The sequence below is a fragment of the Sander vitreus genome, chromosome 21 (assembly GCF_031162955.1).
Source record: "Sander vitreus isolate 19-12246 chromosome 21, sanVit1, whole genome shotgun sequence".
Classification (NCBI taxonomy): Eukaryota; Metazoa; Chordata; class Actinopteri; order Perciformes; family Percidae; genus Sander; species Sander vitreus.
In genome coordinates this window covers 23,113,535-23,130,784 of record NC_135875.1, presented here as the reverse complement: position 1 = coordinate 23,130,784, position 17,250 = coordinate 23,113,535, and the positions used below count along the sequence as shown (strand labels likewise).

General features: G+C 42.9%; 1 protein-coding gene across 2 annotated transcripts in view; it reads right to left on the bottom strand.

Moving 5' to 3' along the window:
- Positions 1–17,250, bottom strand: part of rab3gap1 (RAB3 GTPase activating protein subunit 1) — a 96,013-nt gene that overhangs the window by 32,203 nt on the left and 46,560 nt on the right. For both annotated transcript variants that reach the window (XM_078279720.1, XM_078279721.1), the window contains exons 17-20: positions 10,455–10,823; positions 8,775–8,912; positions 2,026–2,253; positions 1,529–1,625 (exon numbers count right to left, since the gene is read on the bottom strand). In XM_078279720.1, coding sequence (XP_078135846.1) covers positions 1,529–1,625; positions 2,026–2,253; positions 8,775–8,912; positions 10,455–10,823 — 832 coding nt within the window. The remainder of the gene's footprint in view (positions 1–1,528; positions 1,626–2,025; positions 2,254–8,774; positions 8,913–10,454; positions 10,824–17,250) is intronic.

The following is a 17,250-nucleotide window of genomic DNA, read 5'->3' as shown; positions in this document are numbered from 1 at the left end:
ATGAATGTATACATTATACAAGTTTCACTTTTTGAATGGAATTACTGAAACAAATAAACTTTTTCATTATATTCTAATTATATGACCAGCACCTGTATAGCTGTGTAAAGTATTTGCCAGTTTGCCTGTTTGTAGTGTGTTGGGATCTCTACCAGGTGGCTATATAATAGTGTGAGTATATAGGCCTATGAATAAGAATCACAAGTCAGTCTTGTTTTCTATAACCATTTTCACCCAAATATCAGTTATGGGTTTCTGAAAACATTTTATGCAAGAAATAGGATATGCACTTGTCTTCAGATAGACAATGATCAGTTTAAAAGATTTTCGTGAGCTTTTGAGAGGCTGAAGCCCTACTTCTCCAAAGTCCCCACAACACTAACAGAACACATTGCAGGGCTGCTCCCATATAAATGAATGGGAAGCATGGAAATGACAGTGGACACACTCCCCACACGGTTGGGTTGTCTCTACGTCGTTTAAGTGAGCATCATGCGGCGATGACCAGGGTTTCCCGCAGCACTTTGCAGTTAAAGGAATATGCCACCGTTTGTTGAAATAACCGTCTCCTCTATATTTATATAGGTGGGCAAACACATTTTTGTCTCAGCGCATGCATTGTCTTAGTCCGGCAGCACCATCGCTAGCTTAGCTTAGCGTAGTAAATGGAATCCTATGTTGCCGGTTAGCATGTCGTGAGTAAAAGTGACCCAACAACAACAAAAACAAAACCTAATTACTTCTTGTGTCCTGCGTATTCACAACAAGTACAAATAGCAATGCAGATTAAGACTAGACGATTTCCTAGGCAGATACTGACTTGGGACTATATTGGGTGGAAGTAGGCTACAGCCGAAGCACTGCTATCACAGAGATATTCAGTCTTTGAGACACAGCTGTTTATTTTTTATTTTTTAATCATCACAACACACGGTTAGTTAGCCTAGTTAAACACTACACACAGTGAAATTACGTGTCCTGTTTTTATTTCGCGCATACTATCTGCTTTGAGTGAGTGAAGCTATGGGCTGAGCTCTGTTATCTCAGAGCTGTTTGTTTTGGAGAAAAGTTGTCAGGCGAAGTGGAAGAGAGCGTGTCACGGAGGATAATGGGAGCCATGCGAGTAACACTGTTAGAGCACGTTTTTTAAATAATAAAATAATTAATATTTAGTGTTTAATCAGTAGGCTAATTGTTAAATGTAGTACAGAGTCAGTAGTCTATCTACCCCCCCCCCATTTGTAATGAATTGTTTTCCTATGATTTATAATATGGCTATCAATGGAAAGTCAAAGGGGTATGATGCCTTTTTGTTCTAGAGCTGTGACTCATAGAGAAAGTGTGCCATTTTTGACACAAATGGCATCACTCATGTTTAAGGTTTAATTAGTCATCCATAAAAAGATGGAAATTACCAATGTTGCATTGAATTGTTTCAGATGTTTTCGTCTTGATAATACTGTGGGGGTTTGTCTATATGTTTGACTGTTTAATATCATAAAGTTTTTAAAAAAATTTTTTGACTCACCTTCCTCATTTAACTTCAGAATAGCAGCATGGAGTATGCAGGGCAGGAGATGGCAGGTCAGATCTGCAGGTTTCTGTACTGCCAAATAGTGCAGAACCTAAAACACATTAAAAACCCAGGTTTAGTTTACCCTGCAGAGATCTGAGGAGCAGTCAAAAATAGTCCTCATAAATCCACCGAATTTAAAATTCCAACACAAGAAAGCAGAAGGAAACGGAAAATACATGCATCCGGCGGAATTTTCTGCGGCACCGGAGCAATCCCGGAAGTGGAACGTCAAAGATATAGACTACTTGGTTGGTGTTCATTTGGGGTGGCGTAGGAACCATTAGCACAGAACACACGAGAGATGTAAAAATATTTCCGGTTCATTATAAAACTGTGGCCAGGCCAGACCCCCCTATAATATTTTCTCATCGGATCTGATTCAAAACTGCCGAAAGGTGAGGAGTTTGCATACCTGAGAGTGAGCCAGCTGTACAAAAAAAAAAAGTTACCTTTTCAGCCTCCTTAGTGTCGTCAAAAAGTCTTCTCTGGCGGCGTGCAGGTGTAACCCTGGCTGTCTCCCAAGTCTCTACCCACATGTTGCCTGGGATCTTCATCCTGGCACTAAGCTCGCCTTTCACCACTGTGTTGCCCTTCTTATCGATCACCTCCTCTTCCACGTAATCTCTAGGTGAGTACCAGCGCACAAAGTCCTCCAGAACACAGCCGGGGTTTGCTGCCTGTGGAGAGACAGGTCATATCGACAGAGTCATGTCGTCATGTCATGGGGTCAAGGACAATTTCTCAAGAGCTCTGTAATGAACCAAGATATATAAAATATAAAAGAAAATATATTCTGTAAATTATACTGAGGCTGAAAAAAAAGTAAACAGTAAACAGTAAGTAAGTAAGTAAACAGTGCACTATAAGAAGTGAACAATTATTTGAAGAAAGGCAGCAGTAAAAAGGAAAGGTCTTCAGCCTTGATATAAAAGAACAGAGTTGCGGCGGACCTGCAGTTTTCTGGGAGTTTGTTCCAGATATGTGGAGCATAAAAACTGAACGCTGCTTCCCCGGTTTAGTTCTGATTCTGGGGACAGAAAGCAGACGTGTCCCAGATGACCTGATGAAAAATGCAGTTTTTGCAGAAATCTCCAAATGTCACGTTTTTGATACCAAATCACAGTATGCGGTTTTCTATGGTCTTCCTCAACGTCTTGGTGTTTTAAAGATAATTTTTTGGGGCATTTTAAGCCTTTAATTTTATAGGACAGCTGAAGACCTGAAAGGGGAGAGAGAGGGGGAATGACATGCAGCAAAGACCCGCAAGTCGGAGGCAAACCCGCGGCCGCTGCGTCGAGGAGCAAACCTCTACTCATGGGCGCGTGCTCCACCAGGTGATCCACCCAGGCGCCCACATCTTGTTGTTTTAATGTGGTATTTTAGAGGGATTTTTTTTCCATCTCATTTTTCTGATTGGGATTGTAGATAAGTTGCAGTTCTTGTTAGAGGGGTGTAAAAGAGGAAAATATGTTTGGAGGGCACAGTGTGGGCCTTACTATAGCCACAAAAGCTGTAGGCGTGGTTTCTCAGAGTGCTCCTCTGTAACACTGGGTCCAAAACAGCACAGAGATCCAACAGGACAGCTCGAGGCAGTCAGAACTGGCTCTGAGGCCACTCGTCCTCGTTTGCCAGCAAGTCGTCTTGCTGTCGGTCTCCATTTGCCACATAGCCATTGTGCGTGGCATGCCTTTTTATACTTTTTTTTACAAGGATCATTGTAGCCCCTAACTAAAAAAATGTTAAGGACACAGGCAGAAGATTTAGGGGCGCACAACTTAAATCGACCTGCAATGCAATTTTTCACATTTCCCCCATGTTAACTGTTTTACTGATAAATGCTTTGTTAATAAATACAGACACTACAATGTGGTATTTTAGTTTAGTTCACAGTCACATTTTAATTGAATGGTGCTTAACAAATGCACATTCAGAAATGTATACAAAGTATTATTATTGTCAGCGTACTGTATTATTGCCTCATACAGGCTCTCCCTCTCTCCTCTCCGTCTCTTTTTTTGTTTACACTGAAATAATCACATCTAAGGTGTTTAAACTTCCATGGAACGGGGAGTATCTAGGCCAATTAAGTATCTAACACCCAGTGTAGGAAATATTGAGTAATGAGGGAGCCAGAGAGAGGGGATCTCACAACACTCACACAAGCACTAATTGTTTTTACGAGGTAAATAGTTATATATTTAGCATCCTATGTGTGTGTAAGCGGTCTCCGCTCTCTGCTGTCACATTTCTACCTCTCTCACCTAGGCTAAGGCTAACTCCTTATCAGCTATTACTACGCAGCATTTTCTTCGCCAATGTACGTCTCAATGTCTTTAGGAAACAAATGGATGATCTTCGGCTGCGGCTCACCACTCATAAATGTATTATGGATGGCAACACAGAGATGGGGACTCGAGTCTGAGACTCGGACTCGAGTCGCACAAACAGCTGACTTCAGACTTGACTTGCGACTCGACCCAAAAGACTTCAGACTTGACTCGGACTCGAGCTTTGAGACTCGTCAACAACCTGTTTTCATGCAATTATTGCTTTTTAAATCAAAATGTATTCATGTATTTCTATTTTCTTTTATTGGCGCATATACGGGGAAACGTATGACGAGCTGTATGTCCCCTGCCCTTTGCCATAATGTGCAACGTAACGCATGCACCTATGTGCGCACACTCATATCAAAATATGCACTGCCGATGGCGACACCAAATCCTCCTGGAGTTGTGCCTTTTCTCATTAGTTTTGCTTTCAATAACTTCGTAAATAGTGGCATTAAGCTAACAGCTATATGCAAAGTGTGTGGCACCAAGATAAATGATGCCGGATCAACAACGTCGGACTTCATCACCCATCTCAAAACGCACCTAAATAGGTCAGTCACTCACACACTAATGTGAAAAGAGATGTTACATTTAGCATATATCGTCACAAGCTAACCATCGCAAAGTGTTGTGCTAATGCTGGGAACAGGCACATTGTATATTATAATTAGTAGTTGCTGAGGCTAAGAAATCCATGGTGCACAGGAGGTGGGATGCACGGATCCATCTCCCCAGGAACAAACGCTGTGTCGGGTGGGCAAACTCATGTGATGCGTAATTGATCCCGTGGATGTGAACAAGGTGCACCCAGTCCACCAAACACTGGGCCGTCTTGACTGTCTTAATTCTGCACATATTTCTGTTACTGTAGTCCTATTTACTATTTCATTATTTCATCCATGCGTGGCACAGCGGATCCGTGCGCACTGTCACCTGCCGTTGAGACGCTGGCCTCACTAACCTCTCCTCCTCTGAGTCGGGTCTCCCTCGCGCTGGACTCAGTTTCACTGAGCCTACTAACACTTAGAAAATAAATGGCATTACATCAGTGAGTTCATACTGCTTATTCTTGCTGCTAACCATCGCAAAGTGTTGTGCTGGGAACATGCAAATGGTATCTTTATAGTTGTATCCATATGATGTGACAGACTTAGGTTAATATTTCACCAGGTCCGAGGTCTAGAGGGATGTGTTAAGTAGACCATTTCTTGACTTGCAAAAAATGACTTGTGAACATCTCTGTGGCAACATCATGATTTTCACAGAAACATGGTAAGAACAGCACTGTGCAACAGCATGTGCGGACGATGAGTGTGACGCCGCAACTGGCAGTGGCGTTGCTTTTTCATTTATTAACATGTCACGGCATACTCTATGCTTGAGGCTAAGATTGTGTTTAACTAGTGTATTGTGTTTAAACTTCGAAGTGCCTGTACTGTCGGCAGTTCTGCGATAGCGACTCCAACATTCGCAGTTCATGGAGTTCGTCTCCTTACAGTACCTCAACCAGCTGAATTCTTGCATTCTCGTCTTCCCGAAAATGGTGGGTTCGGGCCTTTTTCGCCACACAAACCTCTGACTCTGAATCATCGTCCAACTGTGACACTATAGACTCTGCACTAGCACACTAGCCGCAGGTCGGAAGAACAATAGTTTGCTTGCTCATTGTTCAGACGCACGTAGCAGGTTGTGATATCTGTCTCTTCCCACAGACGCTTGATTATCTTTAGGACCCTCCCCCTCCACACATTAGCCACTTACAATGGCCATTCCCTATCTTTCTCACACTCATTGGCCTGCCACAGAATCCAAATTTACTGGTCGCACATGTGTGACTGGATGTAAAATTCAGTTGCACATTCTCAAATTTTGGTTGCAAAATGCAGTCTGGAGCCCAAAATGCAGTCTGCAATTTGCTTGTATCTAAAAAGCTAAAGGTGTTAGCCTGGGAAAACAAGGCCATTATCACTTCTTTTTTCTTTTTTCCGGGTTGTAAGCAAAGGCCTGCAAACTCTTCCTTTTTAAGACATTTGGACCAGAAGGGGGGGGAGCTGGTTCAGAGGAGGCTGTAGCTGGTCTGAAACCAACAGGCTAGTTAACGCTTTTTTGTCTTCTGCTAGTTTTCTACACAGTGTGACCAGTGGCTGCAAAATAGTGAATGACAAGTCATGTTCCGCAATAAATGTGCACAAACGTATTTTTAAGTCATAGACACGGTCAGTCATAGACAACGGTGTGTCAGCTGTAACAGTTGCTCCCAGCAACGTCATGGTAAGTTTGAGTGCACAGTCGGCAGCTCTATGACCGGGGTCTAACGCATGACGAGCTAGCACTTTCTTACCGTTGCTGGCATATAGTAGCTTCCTCGAGCAAAACGTGCAGAAACAAGCACCAGGCTCTCTCAGTTTCTGGCACCAACTGCCAAAAGGCTCGCCGTCTTTACCTACTTCTTCTATCCACGCCCAGTGCCATTTCTTTTTGAGTCCTTAATCTATGGGTAGAACATCATCCCCAGGCATCCATGCTTTCACCGCCAACGCTAACGTGACGTATGGATCTCAATCATTCTGTGTTGCCAGGACCCGCCCTGCTCTGCTTCTGATAGGCTTGTAATGTTAGTTAGAGCTGCGTTCCTCTCATATGATTGGTAGGTGAAATCAATTGACTTGAAAATATGAAACCGCATGCAAGTTCCCAAATTTAGTTTTTCCTCATGGCCGCACGTCGGAGATCCGGCACGGTGCCGGAATACTTTAAGCCATGATCATGAGAATACATTCCATAACATGCCAATATAATTACAGAACATTTGAGGTTTTTTTTTCGCAAATATATCTTCATTTGAATTTACGATAGTATCTTTGTTTTTCACTGCAGATCGATCAAACAGGTGTTTATGTAGGATATTAAAGGGATATTTCACCATTGGAAAGATGAATGCACACACATTTTAAATAAATAACACAGATAAAAGTAAAACTCACAATGTTAACACATAATCACCCATAGGAAAAAAATGTTTTGGTGGTTTTCATTGTAGATCATCACCGCTGAAAATCTGCAGATACTGTTCGGGTCTGCAGTATTCTGCTATTTATTTATCTCATGCCTCTGCAACATCCAAACGACAATACGATTTCATGATGAAGCGTTTTTCCATTTGTTGAGTCATTGTTCTCATGCTTCTGTGTTTAAGACAGCTGTTTTAAAGCTATGAGATGTCTCCTCCTATATCTGCTAGATCCTCCGTTAAATGCATATGCAATAAGGAGCAGTGCAAAAACATATATACACTAATGACATGCAAACTGTGACTGACTTGCTGTGACTGTTTGATATGTTTGGGGCATAATGTGTCACATCTGCTCCTGAAAAACACAAAAGCTGCAGTAAATCTGGCCCAGAGATTACATACTGACAACATTTGAGAGACCCTTTTTAGTTTTTTCTAAATTGTTGTAAGGACGTTATTACAATACATTTACATTACATTAATTTAGCAGACACTTCAAAGTGGCATACATTTGTCCATTCCCATAAACACAAAGCTGGAGCAATTTTGTGTTCTTTGTCTTGCTTAAAAGGGATACTTCACCGATTTAGCATTAAGCTTTGTATCAGCAAAAACACGGTAGTATTTTTGAATGACCGTGCTTCCCTCCCTCATGTCCCCCTGAGAGGAGAGATCTCTGTATTGTGGGTCTGGAAAAATTTATACCGATGATGCAAAAATCGTCGTTTTACGTCATCGGTATACATTTTTCCAGAGGCAAAGGACTACAGCCAGTACTTCCGCATAGCCCATAGCGGGTTGGACTGTCGGCTTTTTCCGGAGATTGCCGAGGTAAAAACAAGTGTCAGCCATCTTGAATCATCGCTTAGCTTCTCAGCAGAAACAGATTTATTCATCACGAAGGAAATTTTAGAACAACAATTATGTGCATTCAAACTACTGCACACATGTACCACCGGGATACATTGCTAGCTGGTAAGGGGGCATCCTCAGCGGTGTGCGGAAAGCGGGACAAGGGTAGGAGTTGGAGCTAGGTGGAAAGCTAACGCTAGCCAGCCACCTGTGCCAGGCTTCACCTGCTACGGAGACCAGAACCTCAGCCTGCGGTGCTGCTAGCCGGAATACTTTACAGTGTTCGCCTGCTACGGAGACCAGTACATCAGCCTGCGGTGTTGCTCGATGATGCTAACCGGTAAGGGGGTATCCTCAGCGGTGAAACACGGAGGATGTCCCTAGCTCATACGCAGGAGTATGAGCCAGGTGGAAAGCTAACGCTAGCCGGCAACCTGTCCCATCAATCCTGCTTGCAAGTCTCTCTTTGGACAACAAACTGGACTACATCCAACTTCAACGAAACTCCCAACGCGAGTTCAGAGACTGCTGTGTTTTTGTTGTTGTGGAAACATGGCTGAAGAACAGTACTGCTCTGTCACCGGATAAGACTAGCTAGTGTAGCTTTTTTTAACACGGACTGTTGCAGAAATGGGGTGCTTGTATCCAACTAACTGCTAACCGCTGGTGGACTTTGTGACTGTTAGATGAGACCATTCTACATTCCACGCAAATGTAGGACTGTGTTTATACTCTGTTTACAGTCTACCAAGCGCTAGTGCTAGTATGTGTTAGCTGAACTTTACGGAGCATATAATGTGTTTCGTATGTCGTTTTTATATAATGTCGTTTTTATATATTTGAATTTCAGCTTTCCAGCGGTGAAATATCCCTTTTAGGACACTAGAACCTGAGAATAGGAGGAGCCAGGGATTAAAGCTCCAAATTGATGTGAACAAGTATAGACTTGTAAATGTATGGATAAGTATGGATTAAATATGTGTATGTCTGCCTGGCTCACCTTAAAGGACTCCATGTCAGAGAGAAGACAGGCACTCTGCATCCGGGCACGGAGGTGGGTACCTTCAGCTGATGTGCCTAGTTTGGCCAGTACTTCAGACTGCTCCTCTAACAGATCCTCTGTCATGGGAGCAGGTTCCTAAAAATCAAACATACACACAGGAGCATCAATGTATTTCAATTCACAAAAAGCAATGCCTCATTTGCACAGGAGTTTTTCTTCATTTGTGGTTTGAGCATGAATCCCCAATGCCTTTTCTAAATGTGGCCTCATGAAAAGTTTCTATACCTCACAAGCCTGAATAAATTTACTTAAATACATATTCAAAGATGAATTAAGTTCTGAGTAGCACTTGACACAGTACGCAAATATTTATTATTTTACTAATGCATGTCTTTCGTTTGGAGATTTTCTCTGATAGAGGTTAGTTGATAGTATTAGTTGCTGTAATTGTTCCTCTTTTCCATAGTGGTTGCAAAGAGATCCCTCACTAAAGCAATTTAAGTGACAAAATCCACAATCCTCGTTCTGTGTGAAAATGCTCTCTTAAGTTCAACTGAGGCTAATGAGGGTCAAGCAGTCTGGAAGGTCAAGCAGTCTGGAATAAGCAAATCAAGTGGGTACCTTCCAGAGTTACAGACTTGGCACAAATTTCTTACATAGCATACACCGCTAGGTGTTGGGAAATAACGATGCTTCTCAGGGATGTTTTGGGAGCAGTTAGTGTACATAATACAGCAAACACATAAATATGCATAATTTTCTGATTTTATACAAATAAAAAAATATATGTAGAAAAGAATAAAATAAACAAGGGAACATTTATTGAAAATCAGGGGGAAAATAAATACACAAAAATAAAAAGAATTAAAAAATCTACTAAAGGAAATTTGCTATGAAAAGAAAGAAAATATATGTACTCCTAGAGAAAAAACACAAATAAAATGAACAGTAAACATTTAGCTTAAACAAAAAACTAGGGAGAGCAGATGTATGAATTAGATTATCATAAATTAAAGGTATCAAATATGTATTACTGACAGCAACCTTTTAAAATAGTTACTGCAGTCCAAATTCAAAATACTGGAGAGAGTTGTCTCCTCAGGTCCCTCCTCCCCGGACTCGAAGTTGACGGAGGTTGCCAGGTTGTGAACACAGCATCAATGTTGCTAGACACTAGTCTTACATAGCCAGACATTACTCCACAACACAGCGAAGTAACGTTAGGCTAGATGCTGGCTTCTTGGACAGTCATGAAAGCCTCTGCTCAGGCGGCACTCTGTACCCGACTGACAACCACCCTAACTTGGTTTAAACAACAACCACTAAAACATCATGACCTCGCCGTCCTCTCTACACAACTGGAAAACAAACTAACTTTCTCAGTTTAAAATTATGGCAACAGTCGCTAAAAACACTATTACCTCGCAGTCCTCCCTCCCCGACTGACAGACACTTTCTCGGCTTAAAATTACTGCAACAACCGATAAAACATCATGACCTCGCTGTCCTCTCTACACAACTGATCAATAAATATATATATATATATATTTGGAATAAAGAACAGTAACATGACAAGACCGAAATAATTAGTGCTACTGTATGTATGTGTATTCATAAATAACTCATGAATGTGTGTAAGTGAGTGAGTAAAAGAGACAGACCCAGAGAGATCCTTACCTGTGTGACAGGAACATAGAGAGGCTCTGTAGAGTTGAGTAGAGTCATGTTGTTATACGGATGCAGCCTACCCTCTGCTTTACTTTTACTGCCATGCTTTTCTACCTCAGGATGCGGAGTCTCCATCTCCCCCTGCTCACTCAGGCACTCAAAGAACTCATCCTCACTGTCGCTCCATGAGTCCCAGGATTTCCCCGGAGACACTTCTCTTGTTGACGTGGATGCAGTTATTGGTGACGCTGCAGACTGTGGTACAGGGCGGCCATTCTGGCAGCCACCAGACACCTTACGCTCTCTCTCTTTGCTTCCCTCCAGCACCTTGCGAGCTTCATCTCTGGCCCATTTCCTCTCGATGCAGCAGTTCAGCATCTGTGCAGGAAAATACGCCCTATTCAGACATGAAATACCTAACATTGCTGTCCTGATTTCTCTGTTAAACTGATGGCTTGTTGTTTTCTTTAGACTTTAATGTTACCTACAGCTATATTTAGACAGGACACAACAATTACAATAAGAACGAGGGGGAGTGGTGCCACTGCTAAAACAAAAAACTATAAGTTGAAAAGTTTCCAGTTTTTTTTTAAGCACAGAATGTCATTGTACACACAGCTTGCACAGTTGGCCCCTCATTAATTATTTCATTTTCTACACATTATCTAGAGATGTCACGAGAATCAGTACCAAATTGATGTCAAAACGTGCTGGTACTTGTTTTTCTACAGTACCGCAGGTACTGAGGGATGCAGGGTTAGGGTTATTTTTGAATGTCAAAGATACGTAACTGTGTTTATTATTGGGATGTAATAATATATACTGCACAATGTGGACTTTAAGTACAAAACACTGTCAGCTGTCCACTAAATATGACGTTTTAAACCCCCCACCCATTTTCAGCATGTGAGGTAACTGCATTGCTCTCATGTTGTGTCCCTGGTCATATCTGAATTGTCAGGGGATCAACCTGTGTTGACTGGCTTAGTTTAAAATGACAAAAGAAGGGTTGAACCCTGGACATTAGTGCGAAAGAGGTATAAGCGGTTGTTTTTCGCACAGAGCCTATAGCTAACGCTAGCTGACATTAGCGCTTGTTCCTGCCAGAAAACCTTTGCATAACTTCAGTTAAGTTAACTGCCCGGTTCTATAAAGCCTGGTTCTAAACAAACTTAACATAGTAGCTGTTTGGGAGTTCTAGGTGAATTCCTGGAAGGTATTACCATATGCTAGCTGTGTAATGATGCCAGGCTTCAGAGCAGAGGGCTGTGGGCCCAGAATACTGAAATTTCTTTTAAAATATTAGGTTATTTTAAAAAGTATTGCGATAAGAAGCACGTGACCAGCACCCGCTATGGTTGCAAGAGACTGAGCTCCTACACTGGCCTCCGTATTTCATTGAATAACCAGGTCTATTACTTTTTCTTCGACGCTGCTGGCCGAAATGAATGCCTCGCAGCAACACATTGAGGCAGAACCTGAGATGCAGGAAATCATGGTATGTGAGCCGGACCAATCTGACTGCGTCACATTCACAATCCAGCGGCTTCGGATGCCTGAAGGGATACAACACGAGCTGCACGCTGAACGCAACTCGGACTCGTTCATCTGCTGCGCTGCCCTGGGAGCGACCCGCGGGAGGAGAGAGCTCGCCCTCGCTGCAGCCACGGAGCTGGGTGTTTTCTGGCTGCAATTAGAAGAGGAGGAGTACGCGCTACATGCACGGACCGTCCCACGCCGCATGGAACCGGAGGGCGGCGGTGGGACTTTGCGTTCGATGCCGGGGCCGCGACTGGAGGAATAAGCTCCTGTGGACTAACGGTATTTGGGCCACTGTACCGAGTTTGACTGGAGGACACTGTGTGTAAGTTTTGGAACCAACCGTTGAAGGGACATCTAACCAGACTGAAAGAAATGATGAATGCTGGCTACTCAGTCTACAATCTATATTTTTGAGGACACTCAATTGGGCTGGAAAAAAGGGAACATGATGAATCCTGAGGATGCGCTATGTAAGTTTCGTAACCGTAACGGTCTGTTCAGCTCATAGTCTGCTTATTGTCACATAGCTTGGTCCAGAAATTGTTTGAAGGTGTTTGCATTTGTTATGCATTTGATGTGGTCACGCATCTTACAAATAGGGGAGGAGGTCTGTGGTCTCAGAGGGTTAGGGGATTTATTTTACTTTTTACGTTTTTGCCACACCTTGCTCAGAGCTAACAGTTCACCCTTTGCTACAGATTTGTCAGCAAAATCCGGTAGGGTACTCGAGACACATGCATGTAAATTTTGAAGATGGCTGAGCTTTCAATCCTTTCAGTCAACATCAGGGGGCTAAATGGGCCGCTCAAACGAGCTAAATTCCTGGACTATTTAAGAAGGAAAAACATAGACGTGGCACTTATCAAGAGTCACATTTACGTAAAAGAGATGTAAATCGTCTACAAAATAAATACTTTAAGGTTGCTGCCTCATCTAGTGACAACACCAAAACCAAGGGCTCCATCGTGTAAAAAAAAAAAAAAAAGAGAGGCAAGGATTGCGGAGTTGGAAGAACGTTGTAAATCGTTAGAGAAGTCTCTAAAGATGTGTTTTTCTAAATCTACACACACTCTTAGTCACAAATCGAGCAGAGCTAAATGATTTGCTAAGTAGGAGAGCTGAATTCATAATGCACAGAGTGAGGCAAAATTACTATTTTAATGGTTGCAAACCAAGCAAATTGCTTGCTCTGAAATTAAAACAAAGCGAATCCAGAGCTGCTAAAGATATCACTGCCACGTTCCAATCCTTTTATTCAAAGTTGTATGAATCCTCCTGCAAACCGCATCCGACACAGTGCCAAAAGTTCCTGAACGAGCTAAACCTGCCTCTTCTTGACCCAGAGGAGGCAGAAGAACTGGGTCAACCTATAACGTTAAAAGAACTTAAATCAGCGTTAAAAACAACTAAGAAAGGGAAAATACCGGGGTTGGACGGAATTCCATCAGAACTTCTTCTACAATACTTTGACATATTAGGACCTATCATTTTACAAACAACACTGCCCTAATTTCGGTCATACACAAAAAGGGCAAAGGTCCTACGGAGTGCTCAAACTACAGGCCCATCAGCCTCATTGGGACGGATTTTAAGCTCTACTCCAAAGTCTTGGCACTACGCCTAGAACACTTTATAGTGTTATAGTCCACCCTGACGAATCAGGGTTTATACCAAAGTGTCACGCTGCAGACAATATACGCAGATAATTCCATGTAATAGAAGAAGCCAAAAACCTTTTTTTAAAGACCCTGTTACATGGCCAGTTACAACATTAACGTTATATAAATTAGTCGTAGGGTCATATAACATGCCTAGGATCCAGCAGAAAAAGCCGAAACAAGGTATTGATGTTAGACAAGATTCTGAGAGCGAGAAGCCTCAGGCGGAGGACAGCAACGCTAGCATTAGCCAGTCGGCTAAGGAGAGGCTAGACGACAACTAAAGCATGGCAAACTCGGACGTGATTCTACAAGAACTGAGGGATTTTCGCAGAGAGGATAGTAACACACTGAAGGACATTAAGGAAGAAATAAACAGAACAGTAGAATCGACAAGGCAGGAGCGAATAGGGGAGAATACGGGGAGTGGAGGGTGCACTACTGGAGACGCTAAAGCGTCAGACTCACCTAGAAGCAAGGCTAACCGACCAGGAAGGTCGATCCAGGAGAGATAACAGTCACTGTATCAGCGAAGGGGCACAAGGAAATTCAACATCTATGATATCCTTTGTGGAAATGCTGCTGAAGGAAAACCTAGGCCTCCTGACCTCCGCTGACCTAAATATTGAGAGGACGCACCGCAGAGGTTGATAATTGTCAAGTTCGCCAACCACTGCACCAAAGAGGACATCGTGAAGACAGCTTGGCAGAAACGTGGTTTTGAGTTCAAAGAGAGAAGAGTGAACATAGACCATGACTATGCCCCGGAGGTGCTGAAAAATCACAAGGAATACGCAGAGGCAAAACAAGTGCTGAGGGAGAAAGAAATAAGATTGCAGACGCCATTACCTGCCAGATTGGGAATCTTTTTTCCTGACGAAACCCGACTGTACGGCTCGGCTGAGGACGCGACCAAGGACATGGTAGCAAAGGGACTACCAGTTAAGGTTTTCAAGTCAGCGGAGACCTGGGAGGAGAAAATCAAGCGTCTGACATGGCACACACTTTCCCAGGGGGAAGGATGGTGAGACAGCGGTGGTGCGAGCAGGATACAAGGACAAGTTGGATGCTATTAAAAAGATGATAAATGCTTTGGAGTCTGCGGTAGGAATAGAAAAGTGTCTTTGAACTCCACGTTCGATTAGATCAATATGCTTGAGAAGGACTGGTTTCGAACATGTTGGTGACTTTGTTGACTAATATAACGAGCCGCTGTTTTATCATAACAATGGCACTTTCTTAAGTACAACTGAGAGCATTTGTATATGTTTACATCTCTCCTGTCTACTGGACTCTGTCTCCTGGCCATGTACAGTGTATTAGGTATTTTAATATGGGGACCACAGACACCATAGCCTGGATGCCAGCCGAACTTAGCCCCGCCCACAACATTCGAGGTCGGGAAGTTCGGTCTGGACTTGATCCGTTGAGGAGCAATTATGCTCGAACAAGATCTGTTCGGACCAATCAAATTGTCGGACAGATGACCAACAGTAACAGAATCAACCACGTCACCAAAGAGCGCTTGGTTGAAATGAAACAGGTGGCTGCTGCGGGAGAATTGAGATGTGTAGATTCTACCATCGCGTCTGTTACAGAAGATATCGACAGCGCATCCATTTTAAAATCCTCAACCGGCCTGTCATAAACTAGCTGATGGTGTGGCTGCGACTGCTGTTCAAGTGGCAGAGGCTGGTTTTAGAACGTAAGAGACTTCACCTGTTTCAACGGCCAATAGAGAAGTCAGCTGGTAAAGTCAGATATAAACTATATGAATAAAATGATCATTAATCCATTTTATTTCTGTGTTACAAACAGCTTTAGGAAATGACAGAGTTTTAGACGGAGCGGAGCCTCAACAACCGCCCGAAAGCACGTAGCGTTATATGGTGGAGAGAGATAGAGAGAGACTGAAAAGAGAGCGCCCAGCGGCATTAGAACAAAGCCGTGAATCAGAGAAATAAAACGTGTTTTCGCTGATTCATCTCTAGAAATGCAACTGTAGCAAGCATGTCACTATCACTAACGTTATCCACATTTATATTTACATGCAACAAATGATATATCCAGCTTCAAACAAGTCGGAAAGTCGGAAGTTAGAACGAATGCATTGTGCAAAGAGTGGTTGCTATGGAGACGATACACAGTGTTGAGTTCTGTTGACAGTTGAGTTCTGTTGCTCTGATTGGTTGTAGATCTATCCAATGAATGCAGAGGCATTTTCTTTCCTGGTTCGGTTGGAACACGCCCCATAATCACAGCCCAATGGAGCGGTTTCAGACTCACATTCTGACTAGAATCTGAGTATGACCACGTTAGGCTACAGACACCATGCATCACCGCTCAGTTTTCTTTCAGAGAAATCGCAATCGCTTTTGGAGCTTTTTAAAGGATGATAGAATGCTTATATAGGGTATTTCACACTCACAAGGTCTCCTAATAGGGTATGTAACATTGATTGGGCTGAAAATTTCCCGGTTGCTATTTTATGGGCCCTTATGCATCCCTGTGTTTTGGCCCTATTTGGAATGAGAGCTTTTCTTCCAAATATGGTATGCTCATGAATATTTAGATGAGCTGCGCGCTGATTGGTTAAGGAACCACATACAGATACATTGGAGACGAGACAGCAGGTCTCATATTTCAGACACTGCAATGTTTCGTTACTAAATTCACTTCTGAGACTTTATTATGCGAGAAATCAATTATATAAAGCTCAAATGTGGGCAGTTTTACTAAAATTGATGGCTAATTGCAAATTTGGTAAGACGTGTCGGACTTCAGGAGGTCCACACAGTCTGACGAGACAGCGGCAGCCCTGCTGCGCTCCATACCCAGGAGAAAGTCACCGTTTCTGGGTTACTGGACAACCAGGGCTTGGCGCTCCGCGGAGCTGGCCTGTTGCCAGCATAACTAAAGTATATTAACAGTTTGAATTTCGTCACGCCGCTTGTATAACAGCTACCCTAAGGTCTTACAAAGCTAACGCTTGTGTCCGATTTCAATTTTATGCATTTTTGTGAATTTGAGGGGTTTTGTTAGCTGCTGGTGTCCCTTCAATCCTATGGGTAAAGATCGCGGCTAGCTGCAGGCCCTGGAGCTCCGTCAGGGCCTCGGCATTTGGTAGTCCAGTAACCCAGAAACGGTGACTTTGCGCTGGTATGGGGCTCCGCGTGCTTAGGGTTGCGACGGAGATCCATCTAGCTCACAGCGAGTGTGCAACTATGTACCTCTACATAATTGATTTCTCGCATAAAATGTGGATTTAGTAATTAAATAGTGGACCTCTGGAGATCTGCGTGACCTAGCTAGATTCAGAAAACTAAGCTGTGGTGTAGCCTATGCAAATGTTGGGGCGTGACAAAGACTAGGCGTTGACGTCAACTTTTAGCTCTGTTTCAAATTGTGAGATTTGCAGAGGAAAGGTGTGTCAATGGGATTTTGAGGTTCTATGTATGTCCTATTTACCCACCAAACTGTCGTTTTTCAACTATGACAAGGTAAAATCGGTTTTGCATTCTATCACCCCTTTAACTCCGAAAGGCAGATAACCACAGGTTGCTGATTATTTTATAATGGTTAATTGTGTTTTGTTATTTAAACAA